At 46.7% G+C, this 14,991-nt stretch overlaps 2 protein-coding genes across 2 annotated transcripts; one reads left to right on the top strand and one right to left on the bottom strand.

Annotated features, from left to right (window-relative positions):
* The first annotated feature begins 1,039 nt into the window (after positions 1-1,039).
* Positions 1,040-3,234, top strand: LOC100280475 (uncharacterized). The gene is given in 4 exon segments (NM_001153395.1): positions 1,040-1,739; positions 1,834-2,090; positions 2,200-2,346; positions 2,462-3,234. Coding segments are annotated over 4 exon segments (1,005 nt in total). The 5' UTR covers positions 1,040-1,483; the 3' UTR covers positions 2,807-3,234.
* A 7,991-nt stretch (positions 3,235-11,225) lies between these two features.
* Positions 11,226-14,923, bottom strand: LOC109941183 (cyclin-dependent kinase B2-1). The gene is made up of 9 exons (XM_020541701.1): positions 14,871-14,923; positions 13,294-13,447; positions 12,921-12,969; positions 12,593-12,765; positions 12,288-12,461; positions 12,109-12,202; positions 11,946-12,015; positions 11,710-11,859; positions 11,226-11,463 (listed from the first exon to the last, which is right to left on the bottom strand). The coding sequence occupies exons 1-9, from the start codon at positions 14,921-14,923 to the stop codon at positions 11,226-11,228; spliced, it is 1,155 nt and encodes a 384-aa protein (XP_020397290.1).
* Between the last annotated feature and the right edge of the window lie 68 nt (positions 14,924-14,991).

The raw sequence follows: 14,991 nt of genomic DNA, 5'->3' as shown, positions 1-14,991 counted from the left end.
GGACGCCGGAAGCGGCATGACGAGGAAGCAATTGGAGAATGCACTCTCGGTCGCCAGCGGCCAGGCCCCCGTCGCGCCGCTTCGATTGATTTGGGAACTAGGCCTGTTGCCATATACGGCCATCGCCCGCACACTACCTGATCGACATCTCATCATCGTCAGCCATCATGCAGCTAGGCAGCTAGCTACCTACCAGCCTTGTCTAATTTATCACCGAGGAGATACAGATGGGGCCAGTCACAGGGCAGCGAAGCTGCCGCCTTTCCATCATACGATGCGACAACCAGAACGGAAATCTCTGGCATGGAAAATACTGCGCTGTACAGCTGTACTACTACTCTACGTACCGATCGAAATTCCCCCCGGTGATTCGTGCTGGGTGACATGCATGATGCCTGCAGGCTGCAGCCTGCTGCTGAGGCCGCTGACTCGCTGTCCACCGCGGGCCTTCCAATTATCACTCCCACCGATCGGAATGGATCCGGTCCGAAGCCGGCACAACGGACACTTGGAGGTGAAGGCACCGGTACCACCAGTCAGTACCACCACCACCACCAACAGCTTTGTGCCGAGTGAAAGCAAAGCACCGCCGCCGCCAGCGCTGGGCACGGAAGAAAGCGAGGCGGTCGATGCCATTGCCCAGTCGCGCGCGGCTATGTGGCAGAGCCAGGCTCGGTTTGGCTGGCGCCCGCGCCAACGGTTGCTTGGCTGCTAAGGTCCCAGCCCGCACGCACGCCAGCACGGGCAAGAGGCCCGTCAGCCGTGGCCGTTCTCCGAAAGCAAGCGTGCCCCCGCACCAGCACCAGTACTACCCACGCCACCCGCCTTCACCTACTACTCCTGCCACGGTCAAAACCGCACGGCAAGAAACGAACCGGACCGGAGCCGGGCAAGAAAACGAAAAAGGCTTTTGCTCCGCCTCGGCGGCGGCGTGCCTGGTTTCCTGTGCCGTGATCGCGTGGCGTCGTCACCCGCTCGCATGCCGCGGGCGTTTTTTTTTTATCGGTATAAATATTCTGCTGCCCTGTCCCTGAGTTGTACGCGCTGTTATGTTCCCAGTTCTCTCTCTCTCTTGCCCATCCCCCACCTCGGCTGGCTCAGCTCAGCTCCTAAACCCGCACCTACCTCTCTGCCTGCTGCCCCGGCCCCTGATCCTGATTTCCCCAATCGAGAGTCCGAGACCCGAGAGGAGGCACAGGCACCTGCGCTAGCTGCAGCTGCAAATCGTCTTCCCCAGATCCGGCGCCGCCTAGTTCGCTCCTGCTCGCGACAGCGCCCAGAGCCGTCCGCGTGCGCCCGCAGAGATCGTTTCGGGGACAGCCGAGCAGAGCAGAGCAGAGCAGAGCTGACTCTGCCGCTTGTTGCCCGTTCTTGGCTGCTGTTGCTGGCGAGAGCGCGCAGGAGGAGCGGCTGATTTTTGATTCTCTCTGTCCCTCCCTCCCTCGCTTCGCTCGCGCGGGGTGCGTGCACGTACCATGAGAAGATGATGCGCGCCAGGCCCAAAGGTACATTCGCCGACGCGATGAGGGAGAGCTCCCCTCCTCCTCCTCCCCCTCCGGCTCCGGCTTCGGCAGCGGTGAAAGAGGACGAGTGGGAGGTGCGGCCCGGCGGGATGCTGGTGCAGAAGCGGAGCCCCGACGCCGACGCCCCCGCCGGGGCGCCCGTCCCCACCATCCGCGTCAAGGTCAAGTTCAACGGCGTGTACCACGAGATCTACATCAACTCCCAGGCCTCCTTCGGTAAGTAATACTAATACCATAGCACACCAGTGAGATTCCTGGCAATTCCACGAGCTGCTTCTGACCGAGATGGGCGCGGGCGATGCTCCTGCAGGTGAGCTGAAGAAGATGCTGTCGGCGCGGACCGGGCTGCACCCCGAGGACCAGAAGCTGGTGTACAAGGACAAGGAGCGGGACTCCAAGGCGTTCCTGGACATGGCCGGCGTCAAGGACCGCTCCAAGATGGTGCTGCTCGAGGACCCCGCCGCGCAGGCCAAGCGCCTCCTCGAGCAGCGCCGCACCGACAAGGCGGAGCGCGCCGCCAAGTCCATCTCCCGCATCGGCCTCGACGTCGACAAGCTCGCCACCAAGGTAGTAAGGGTCGATGGAGCAACCTTACTACCACTTCTTCTTGCTCACGGTGGCCACGTACGGGTGTTCAATTTTTGGGCTGTTCAACTTACTCGATGCGGTGGTGCAGGTGTCGGCGCTGGAGGCCATCGTCAGCAAGGGCGGCAAGGTGGTGGACGCTGACGTGGTCGCCCTCACCGAGGCGCTCATGAACGAGCTGGTCAAGCTGGACTCCATCGCCGCCGACGGCGAAGTCAAGGTGCAGCGACGAATGCAGGTCAGTGCGTACGCGGTAGCCTTAAATTCCTTGCCGCTTCTTGGGGACGAATTCGCGCGCGCCGAGAGCTCAACCGCCCGCCCAGCCCAACCCAACCGATGCGATGATTGCGCAGGAGAAGCGGGTGCAGAAGTACGTGGAGACGCTGGACGCTATCCGCGCCAAGAACGCGGCGGCGCCCAAGGCCAAGGCCAAGGCCAACGGCGACATGAATGGGCACGCCAAGGCCCGCGCGCCGCAACTCCCGCCGCGCCCGCCGCCCGTGTCGCAGAGGCGGAACTTCCAGCAGCCCTCCCCGGCGCCAGCGCCGCCCACGCAGGGCTGGGAGTCGTTCGACCTGCTGTCGTCGGTGCCGTCCACGTCCTCGGCCACCGTGACCACCACCATGGCGGCCGCGACCACCACCACCTCGCCGGCCGGCGTCTCCCCGATCCCGCGGTTCGACTGGGAGCTCTTCTGAAGCCCTCCCTCCTCGCGGCGCGTCGGCGTGCCGGTTGGTCGATCAGACGGTACCTACCTCCCTTGTCCATGGATCTTCCCTGCTCTCATCAGTAGTGCCATTGTTTCTTCTGTGGATTCTTTCCATTTCTTTTCGCCTCATTCTCTCTTCTTTTCTTCCATTTCCTTTCGAATTTGTATATCTACTATATGTCTACAAAAAGAACAGAGAGACCGACGCGGTGCGGTGAGTGTGTTCACTGGGTCAAAAGTCCGTCAGTTGACAACTCCTCCTCGTGAGGATCCATCCATGCATGTTGTTCAGTCACAGCAAATAAGTGGTGGTCTTATTATGATGGCGATGAAGAAGTTTTCATGACAGTACACACACATATAAATAGCATGTATATTTTGGTAACATTTATTTATACGCTTGTGTATGGTTACGATGATTGCTTGATTTCCATTCCAGTGCAATTGTGCAAAGCTTGTGTGTGTGTGAGAGAGGGGGCGACTGAGATTTGCTGTGCAGGCGCATCATTGATTGGGTTCTGGGGGCTTCTGTTTTGTGGCCTTGTGGGAGCCGGGCACAATTATTGGTGGCCACCCCGCGTGGGCGTGCCTGCCAGTCCAGGCGCGGCGGGACCGACGGGCGCCGGCCGACCAGTGAGGGTGCTCTGCTCGACTGATTCGTGACTGGGTGCGCTGTGTTATGTCTCGCCCTCGCGAAACCGTGTGTAGTGTGTGCTTCTCTATTTCAGTCAACGCTTCAGTACAGTTTCAATTTCATTGCTTCGAATGCTAACATCTTTTTCCTTCTCGATTTGGAAATTGGCACATCTCACCTGACTCAGCAATTATTTTTTTTACTCTTACTTATGCCAATATTTAGGCGGTGGTCAGAAACATTTGTTAGTTTTATATGAATTGATTTTACTTAGGAATGAAGGGAGTATTTAGAGTTGGTTTGTAACCACGTTTTTTTTTTTTGAGTTTTGAGTAACCACGTCTTAATAAAATTCAGATGTTAGTAGCTTTTTTTTTGAACCAGGTGTTAGATACTTATCAACATAGTTTGTATTAGTGCATAGTTACGTCTAACTAAAAAAATACGTACAAGCCCTCATAGAAAAGCACAAGTCTTATCCCTTCGTCTAAAATAAAAACATGTCACTGTAAAATTTGTCGAACAAAGTGACTTGAGGTAAAATAATCATAATGGTATATTTACTAGAACAAGACTAATAACGCAGTTGGTTTTTAGTCTACTTATATAGTAGTTATCTCTTCGCTATTACTATATATGGCCTAGATGTCACTATTATAAAGTTTTATTTGGTTTTTATGTCAAAGCGGGTTGTAAACATATAGTCCGTTTCTCACCTCTCTCCTCCACTTCAGCATATAGTTGACTTAATTTGTTTATTGCATTTGCACTTAGAGATAGTTCTTATAAAAAGAACATGTCGCTTGATTAATCATCTACATTTACGCTTAGATAATGGTAGCATTTAGCTAAATAAGGAGGCTCTATGCAACTTAGTTACAGACAAATAAGCAAGGCCGTTATGGAGGAAATAAATTGGATAGTCCGACCACTTGTCCTGATGATACAGTCAGTTTATAGGTCAAAAGTTTGAATCATACCACCTAGGAGTATCTTAAATGTCTTTCCTAGGCTTGCTCTCTAAATTCTCATTTAAAGAGTCGTTGTTTGAATAAACATTGCCGTCTCTGTATTTTCATCGCCCAACAGTTTAAAGATCTAATTAGTGAAGCCGTTAAAGAAAACATGTTTTTTTACCAACATCTTTATTTCTGTCGATAGGGGAGGAATATAAAGAGACTAGTTGATCTAAGACGGGACATTCCGGACATAGTATGGAAGAACCACGGGGGAATATAACTTTTTTTTTTAAGTTGCTCTAACATGGGACATGTCTAAGTCTCAAAAATACATGGGACATGCCACATGTGGAAGCAAAAAAAAAAAAACCCGCAGAGAAGCTGGTTTAAACCTAGGAGTGAGGCATAACTCACAAAATTAGATGGCTAACAAAAGCAAGGGCTTAAGAGCCCTTTAACACACTCGAGTGGCGTTTTCAGCAGTGTACCGCGTGTCTCGGTCCAAGCTGTTTGTAAAACTCTGATCAAATAAATGGTTGATGAGCGTTTCCAGGCAGCATCATGCATCGAACAAGCTCGACAATATAAAAGGGTGCCAGTTTGCCTCCCAGCTCGCGTTTCTCAACAAGTCTGACAGTAGAAGCCACCTAGCAGCCGTGGACCGCCTATGTATGATACCCCTACTACTAGTAGATCTGTAGGTGGAAGTCACAGGCTCACAGCTGAGCAAAATCAGTTTGTTTGTAGTAGCCCCGAGCCCCCGATGGAACAAGGAAGCTCTAGAGTCTGGACTGGAGAAGAGACGACCACGTGCACGTTGAAGGACCACGACCAGTCGTGTCCAGACCTAAAGCGGTTCCTAGAGCGCACTTTCCAGGGCCCAATCGAGAAATGCCAATTGCTAGGAGCCGTTGCGATGCAAGCGACACGCCAGGCCAGCAAAAGAAAGCCCATCGATCATCTGCCGTTCGCTGATCATCCTTCTCTGTAGACTGTAGTCCTATCCTATAGATAGATGGAGATTACTACTAGAGAGCCATTGCCCACGACCCATTGGGTTGGGTTTGGGTGTGTCCGTGCCAGTGTGTGGAACCTCTGCACTACTTATACTAGTACAGAAGAGTCGATTAGATGAAGGGCCATGTGGGTCCCACGGTCTGTTGGCACGGAAAGAGAGGGGGACGTCGATGAGTTGGCAAATGTGGGCGATGACGAGGGTGTAGCCGACTTTTGGAATCTTCAGACTGTCAGCAAGGTACTCTAAATTTCGTCCTTTAAATAAATATTCTATGTTATTTATCGTGTTCTCTAAGAAATTTCGTCTTTTATATCTTATCTAACTCCAGTAACGTCCTCTGTAGCTATATTCTAACAAATCTTGTTTACCAGATTGTTTTATTCGTTGCATTAAATACTCGATGTCACCATTTAGCAAATAAAATAATCATGGCGTGACAACAAAGGCTAGCTGTTGGATCCATTGCATGTGGGAGTGAGCTGAGCGGTCTATAGAGGAGCCTTCTCATCCGCTATATGTAGAGGAGCAAGGACGACCTCTAAATTTTAGGGGACATGATACCGGCTGTTGCTAGAGGTGTAAAGAAGTCGTTCATGCGCTATATTTATGGGACAGATCGCTTTACCGTCTCTCACCGAAGTCGATCTCATGCCGCCCATGCATGCTGGGCGAGCAGGAATTCCGTATAATTCCACGCAGCCCATCGGCACGCAATAAAGGCGAGGGACGAGAGGCCGGCTTCATTGTTGTCACTTGTAAGCCATGAAATTTTAGGTTGTAAGCCGACAAAGCCACGCCCACGCGATCGCGTACACCTTGCGTCCCATATAATAAATAAAGTTATAGAGCTCAAAATTTATCCTAAAATTAATACGGAACACATCTCTAGACATGAGACCACCTAATTTATGGCGAAAGTTAGAAAATCTATAAGACATTAAAGAATGTGAAAGTTGCCTAAAGGGGGTGAATAGGCAAGTTAAAACTTTTTCAACCAAAACTAGAAACAAACTGGGTAAAACCAGTTAACTTTGGAAATGAGATGTTCTAAATGATCCACAGGGTTCAAAGTAGTATATCTGAGAAGGGCACTTCTCAAAATCCACACACCAAAAAGATATGAAGAAATCTTCCATGGAAGGGTGAGAGAATGAAGAACACAAACAAACACAATGAGCAAGAACATAAGAGACACAAGATTTATCCCGAGGTTTGGTCACACCAGAAAAGGTGCCCTACTTCCTCGTTGAGGCGCCCACAAAGAGCCGGGTCTCTTTCGACCCTAATCCTCCCTTCACCGACCACAAAGGTCAAGCCCATACAATAATATTTGCTCAAACGAGCGGGTAATACAAACTTTCTTGTGGTCTTCCACAAGATCTGGAGACTCACAAGAGACACCTAGTCGTCTAGGAGCTAGAAGCTCCAAGTGTAATGAATCCACAAAGAACTCGATGTAGTACCAAAGATCGAATGGATAAAAGCAAGAGGGATTTAGAGATGAAGCACAAAAATTGCAGCTCTCAAGCTCACTCAATGATTTCTCTCCAAAGATTTGAAATGGGAGAGGCAAGAGATGTGTGAGAGAGTGGGAGGTGTTTCTTAGGTTAGAAATGGAGTTCAGAACGAAGAACACAAACAAACACAATGAGCAAAAACATAAGAGACACAAGATTTATCCTGAGGTTCGGTCACACCAGAAAAGGTGCCCTACTTCCTCGTTGAGGCGCCCATAAAGAGCCGAGTCTCTTTCAACCCTAATCCTCCCTTCGCCGACCACAAAGGTCAAGCCCATACAATAATCTTTGCTCAAACGAGCGGGTAATACAAACTTTCTTGTGGTCTTCCACAAGATCTGGAGACTCACAAGAGACACCTAGTCATCTAGGAGCTAGAAGCTCCAAGTGTAATGAATCCACAAAGAACTCGATGTAGTACCAAAGCTCGAATGGAGAAGAGCAAGAGGGATTTAGAGATGAAGCACAAAAATTGCAGCTCTCAAGCTCACTCAAAGATTTCTCTCCAAAGATTTGAAATGGGAGAGGCAAGAGATGTGTGAGAGAGTGGGAGGTGTTTCTTAGGTTAGAAATGGAGTTCAAATCGTGCTCCCCTTGTATGGGGAGAGAGGTAGGAGTGAGTATATATATGTGGTGCTTCAAAACTAGCCGTTTGAGCCAAAACCCGGTCTAAAACTGTTGACCTGCCCCTAGGGCAGTTGAACCACCCCTGGCAGGCCTGGCAGACTGTCTGTCAGTCTGATTGGCAGACTGGTCAAGTTGACCAAAACCGGTTGAACCTCTTTTGAAAACCGGTTGAACCTCTTTTGAAAACCAGTTGAACCTCTTTGGTAGACCTGTCAGCCTGTTTGCTAGTCTGACTGGCAGAGTGCTGTGCAGTCTGGCCAAGTTGACCAAACCAGTTGAACCGCCTTGGGGGGGGTTGAACCGCCCCTGATGACTCTATCGACTTGTTCGTGAAAGTCACCTAGAGGTGGGTGGATAGGCGGAAACTGAAATTTACAACTTTAAACACACTACAACCCAGGGTTAGCGTTAGAATAAATGTTAAGTCCGGGAGAGAGGGGAAAACAAATCAACTAAGAAAATAAAGCGGATGACACAGTGATTTGTTTTACCGAGGTTCGGTTCTTGTGAACCTAGTCCTCGTTGAGGTGGTCACAAAGACTGGGTCTCTTTCAACCCTTTCCCTCTCTCAAACGGTCACTTAGACCGAGTGAGCTTTCTTCCTTGATTTCCTGGGTCATTTAGACCCCGCAAGGACCACCACACAATTGGTGTCTCTTGCTTCGCTTATAAGGCTTTGAGAGTAAGAATGAGAGAAAGAAGAAAGCCAACCAAGCAACAAAGAAACACAAGACGATCTTCTCACAAGTCCTAAAATACTAGAGTTGAATTATGGACTTTGATTGGATCGGAGGCTTTGATTTGTGTCTTGGAGTGTTGCACTTTGCTCTTGTATTGAATGGAGAATGTTGAATGCTTGGATGGTTGGAGTGGAGGTGGTTGGGGGTATTTATAGCCCTCAACCACCAATTCAACCGTTGGGGCAGGCTGTTGTCGATGGGCACACCGGACAATCTGGTGCGCCACCGGACACTGTCCGGTGCGCCAGCCATGTCACCCAACCGTTAGGGTTCTGGCGGTTTCGACCGTTGGAGCTTTGTCTTCTTGTGGCACCGGACAGGGACTGTTCAATGTCCGGTGCGCCTCTGATGGCTACGCTACTCTGCCGTGCACTGTTCATCTAGAATTCAGCTTTTGCAGGCGACCGTTGCGCGAAGTAGTCGTTGCTCTGCTGGCGCACCGGACGTCCGGTGGCACACCAGACAGTCTGGTGAATTATAGTGGAGCGGCGCTTCTGAAACCCGAAGGTGGCAAGTTCAGAGTCGTACGGCCCTGGTGCACCGGACACTGTTCGGTGGCACACCGGACAGTCCGGTGTGCCAGACCAGGGTGCTCTTCGGTTTCTTTTGCTCCTTTCTTTTGAACCCTAACTTTGATCTTTTATTGGTTTGTGTTGAACCTTTATGCACCTGTAGAATATAATCTAGAACAAACTAGTTAGTCCAATTATTTGTGTTGGGCATTCAACCACCAAAATTATTTATAGGAAAAGGTTAAACCCTATTTCCCTTTTCAGTTCGCCAGTCTGACTAGCAGACTGTTGGTCAGAGGTCATAGGGGTCAGAGACCAGTTGAACTGCCCGAAAAACCAGTTCAACTGGTCTTGACCAGAGAGTTCAGGAGAGAAAACCCCTGTTCAACTGCCCGAAGGCAAGTTCAACTGGTGTATTGTCAGAGAGGTTCACAGTTGAAGTTGAAGTTCAGTTGGAGTTGAGAAAGCTCAACTATAGTTGAAAAAGCTCAACTGCAGTTGAAGAAGTTCAACTCAGCTGAAGTTCAGCTCAGCTGAAAAAGCTCAACTGCAGCTGAAGAAGCTCAACTCAGCTGAAGTTTAGTTCAGCTGAAAAGCTCAACTCAGCTGAAGAAGCTTAACTCAGCTGAAGAAGCTCAACTCAGCTGAAGTTTAGTTCAGCTGAAAAGCTCAACTGCAACTGAAGAAGTTCAACTGCTTTTCATCAAGAACACTCTTAGTTTCTCAAACCTAACCACGGTAAAAAATAGAACGTTCAAGAGATTTTTGGTTTTCAAAAATAGCTTTTGAATATAGAGGCTTGAGCTTTGGCAAACACCAACCTTCTTTTTTGGACCCCCCTTGATAGTACGACGATTCCTATACTCAAGTTAAATAAAATACTAGGTGAGTGCCCGTGCGTTGCAACGGAAACATATAATACCACAAAACAGTTATGTTCCGCCTATTGGAACATGGTCTAGACCTGGCGTGGTTGCAGGGGCTAATACCATGTTGAAACCAGGTCAAAACCTGAACGATCATTCCAAACTGCTATACTCCACAAAATTTCCTGTTGATAGTGCCATCAATACAGTTGTATTATAGTGGAAAGCAAGAAAAAAAATAATAAGGCGTCCTCGTTGAAGATAGCTCTAGAGTTTTTCAGTATTCAAACAGTCAGGCACAGGACACTTGTAAGTGCTCTACGTTTCTGAACATGTTAGTTTAGCAATTGATGGATTGCTTTATTCTTGTAATTTTCTCGGACAAATGTGCAAGGTTATTTGATTGTTTGATTACATGTCATGCCATATCTGACAAAAGCTGGTCGACAGATCAATTGTACAGATTGTAACTACTTGAGTGCTTTTTTGGGCACTCGATTTCTAAGCAGCATTTGCTACGAACCCACTTGATGGGCAGCAGTTCAATTTCAGAGATGATGTATTGTACTGTTTGATCTTGGAAGCAAAGCATAAAGTTTACTTTCAGCCAGTTTCTGTAAACCATCATACAAACTTTCGGATGCTGCACTTGATTGGTTTGCAATTATTAGCCACTACTGTTACAAAGCTGCATGTTTCACCTTTTTGGCTTTCTTACATCTGAAAGATAGTAGAAGAGAACATTCGGAATAAAATGGTCCTTTACCAGATTCATCAGTTCTGACCTTTATGGTAAAAAAACCAGCTTCGGTGCAAGTGATAGCTGCTGGCTCCTTGATTCCCACTGTTGGGAGCCCTCTGACCCTACAACCTAGGGGAAAAGGTTACTGGTGAACGCAGTTGCTTCATACCTTTCCAACTGCAATGTTCTTGGCTTTCCTTGAACCAAGAGTAAAGAGGACTTTGCATGGTAATCGACACAGATGCCTTTCTTCATCTTCTCTTTTAATCCCCATGATGATATAAAACAACCTTCACAGAAATAAACCATTTCGTCTATACAATGGGAGGGAGAGCCCCTCAGTAGATCCTATTTTCTTATTATTTCTGGACAAAGAAAGAACACCATTAGTCACTGCTTTGCACTATGCTTTTACCTCCATATAAAGCAGCATATCTAACAAACAAAAAGAATAATTAACACATCCAAGGGTGAGCATTACCTTTGTCAACAACTCGAAAATGATAGTATCCTCTCTTAAGGACTCAAAGGCCGTGTCTCTAGAACTGCCAGAAATAACCAAGTGATCACCATCGCATCATCACCATAAGTAAATAAATAAATTTGCTACAAATCAAAGAATAGAAGCTGCAAGGATTATGATTCAAATTATGCTCAAATAATACTTCAGCTGCAAGGATTATGATTCAAATTATGCTCAAATAAGTTTACATAAATAACATTGCAGTGTCAAGGCAATGTAGTAATCCAACGTCATGTTATAAGTCCATGAATATGACTATGCAAGGACACATCAAAATTGCACAGGGCCGTGTCGTAATAGGCCCCGGTTGTGTCGGATAACTCCAACAATAGCCAAGCCAGCAAGCTCAGCTACTGACTGCTCATATAGATTTGGAACCTTTTTCACCGCTTCCTCACTGGTTACTGCCCACAAACAAGACTTTCGACGCCCTTCAATCCAGTTCACGACAGCTTGCTTCTTGTCAAAACAGAAGTCATCTGATTTGAAGAATAAGATATTGGTTAGCCTAGGAAATTAATAGCAACATACACGCAAAAAATATTATTAGCTCTTGTATCAGTAATTCTGTAGTCATTTGATGCACAGACCTACGCTGATGAAAGGAGTTATGGCTATACAAATAGAACACCAAAGCTGTAACTTGCCTCATACAGTAGTTATTGTTAGATTCTACGGTGCCTAAGATCAATTTCTAAGCCCCTAGAATAACAATCCGTAACTACAAATTCTCGATGACAAGTGTGTTGCATACTTTTCACTGACCTCAAGTAAACCATAGCCATCGGAGTCAAGACCAGGGACAAGAGTGGACAGCTTAGTGGGCTTCCACTGGGGGTACACGTGCCAGTTCGGCAGCTTGCCTACTCCTGGCCACATCTCCTCATTTGGGGTGCCCAGCAACCTTTCACCCAAAGAACAAGATGGAGCATTAGACACCCACCAAGAATTCAGAATGCAAACAACGAACTAAAGCACTGGAGGCATTACTTGAAGATGTGGAGGAGCTGCTGTAACTCGGAGTCGCCAGGGAAAAGTGGCTGATTAGTAACCAACTCAGCTGCCATTTACAACCAAATTAGAAATCATATATGTTGGTTTGAATTCTGAAGCAGTTTGCTTTGACAAGAATATGTGCTCATTGAAATGGTACCAAATATGCAGCCCACGGACCAAATGTCAACTGGCGTGGAGTAGTGTGTGGCGCCAAGAAGAACCTCGGGCGCCCTGTACCACAGCGTCAGAATCTGCACAAACAATTCAGACTCCACTATTTAATCAGACGCAAGATGCATGGCTGATGATGAAGACCAGTGGCAGTGGGAAGCAGACCTCGTGCGTGTACTTCTTTACAGGGACGGTGATGGCACGGCTGAGTCCGAGATCAGCGATCTTGAGCGCCATGGTCTTGCGGTCCATGAGCAGGTTGTGCGGTTTCAGATCACGGTGGAGCACCCCGCGGCCGTGAACAAAACTCACGCCCTTGCACAGCTGGTACATCAGGATCTGCAGACGCACCAAGGCCATCAATTGAGTCATGCAGACGCGGGTAACACATCCACACAAACACCTCGTCGTGCACAGGGTTTGGTTGTGCCATTGGAGAGGAATAGAGGATACAGAAAGAGAAAATTCACCTTGACGGTTTGTGCGGGGATCTTCTCGTGGCTGGCGTGATAGCCCCGGATGAACTTCTTTAGGTCGGTGTCCATGTACTCGAAGATGAGGTACAGGATGGTCTGCCCCTCCTTGTTGACGCCCTGCTTGAGGTCGAGCAGGCGGACCACGTGCGGGTCCTGCGACAGAGCATCTGTCATTAATACAGACCAAGAACAGTAGAACACTACACATGTGACAATGTGACATGCCCAACTTTAGTTGTTGAGAGGATAACTGAAAATCTTATACTATCTTATCTTACCTCACCATCATTATTCTGATAGGGGAACATGCCTCACTGTTGACCCTCCATGGTAGACATATCCAATGGTGCGAAGAATATCCAATCCAGATGCTGCTAATAGATATTCACAATGAGTTGAATGTGACATAACATATATAAATAAAAATCATTTAGAATGATCAGAAGGCTAACAGGTGCATTGGGAGCCTCTTTGCCTCGGCTTCAGCACGATTAGCAAATCCTTCTTTGTCTCCACGAACATACTGAGAGAAGAATTAATTGAGGAATCTAGCTAGCTTCTACTCTCTTTCCCTTTGCACATTCTTGATCACAATAAATAGAGTGAAACCAACACCGTCACATCAAAAAAAAAATAAGTGCTACCATATCGTTAGTACATATAGAGGTAATTGTTTTTTCCTCAGGTCAGCTAACCTTGAGCCTATCCTGAAGCTTTTTAGGGTTGTCCTTATCACTTGTCAACTTAGAGGAAGCCATTGTTGCCATTGCAAGATGGCTAATATAGTCCTCGAACAGTTCGCTCCCAAAAAGAAGGGTAAACACCACAATACCATCCAATATGTTCTCCCTGGGAAAATGGACAATTAGAATTGAGCCAACATTGTATGGCCAACTTCTCAAGATTTAGCTTACTGGAAGTCATCTCAGATAGCAACTACACAGATCAGCATGAGATGTTAACACAAAAAATCTAACGATGTCTATTTTGTCAAAACCAAAATTTTGCAGGAGAAAATGCATTTAAACAAATTGATATCTTAGGTAACATGGTGTATGCAAACCATGATGTTGTACTGGATTTCTCAATTAAAAAATACGCGGCACAGAAACCTTGAAGGTTAGACTTTTTCAATACCAGATATCGTAGTTATATCAGATAATATCAAATGTCGTGGTTATATCAGATAATAGTTAAAACCAAATTAACTATTCTAAATAATCAAATTTTCCATGAAAGATATATTTCCATAATAACAAGTCCACAACTTAAGACAGATTTTGATAAGAAAACTAAAATTAGTTACCTCGGCAACAACTATCAGATGGATTGTAAGCTGAAACTGTTTTAGCTGAAACAATGGAGTTTTCTCTATTTTTATACTTGGATTTATTCCTTATTATAACATGTTGTATTCCCATTGCTACGAAAAGACGATATTTGTACTACTTTTTACTCTCTTCAAATCTCTATCTCTTAAGCTATGTTTACCCATTTGATGTTCACTAAACTAATGGCCTAATAGCACTGCAGCAGCTGTAGATTCAGAGCATTGACAACACAACAGTACACAATAATATTCAGACGGTTAGAGCTCCTGCATCTCTGATCCAAAAACACAAAAACAACACAAATTAGTTCCCTATTATATCTACAATTTTATAACAATCCAGTAATTCAGAAAGACAGGCTGAGTCAAAAGGAAATCTTGACTTCCTCATTCAAGCACAAATCATGACCAAATCAGAGTTGTGTTGTTGAAGTAAAAATATGTTCCATGCTATCCTCAACAGATTTATAGACTGAATCTAAATCATCAGAATTAAAAACTTCTGATGCAAGGATGTCAGGTGTAGTTGACGGTATGATTACAGGTTACAGGTGTAGCATATAAGGGGCTGACATTGATATCAAATTATCATTGTCCCACAGTAGGTTTTCTTTCCTAGCCATCCCCATCTTTGTCGTAGCTAGGTCTTCCCTGCCAACAAGAACAAATGACATGGGGAATCATGTAATTTGTCTGGTGCCTATAATATGAACCATGTATCAAGAAAAATTCAACTGCGCCATATCAAAACATAGAATAGAGAGTGGACTCACATGGCGAAGCACAAGAGATACACCAACTGGTAACAAATCCAACTGTTGATGACCAAACTTTTCAGCAACCATAGCCAGAACAGTAAGTTCTTCTGTGTTTCTCGCTGAACCGCTGGCAACTTCACAATACACAGTTACACGCCAGAAGAGATATTTTTGTTGTCGTTACCTTGGCTTCCCGAACTCCACCTTGGCTGGTAATGGCAGCTCCACGGCTTCCATCCACCGGACCCGCAAGGCCTAGGGCCACCGAAATCGTACCCCTCCTCACCTCCAAAACCACCTCAAAT

The sequence above is a fragment of the Zea mays genome, chromosome 7 (assembly GCF_902167145.1).
Source record: "Zea mays cultivar B73 chromosome 7, Zm-B73-REFERENCE-NAM-5.0, whole genome shotgun sequence".
NCBI lineage: Eukaryota > Viridiplantae > Streptophyta > Magnoliopsida > Poales > Poaceae > Zea > Zea mays.
This window is presented reverse-complemented; position numbering and strand designations above follow the sequence as displayed.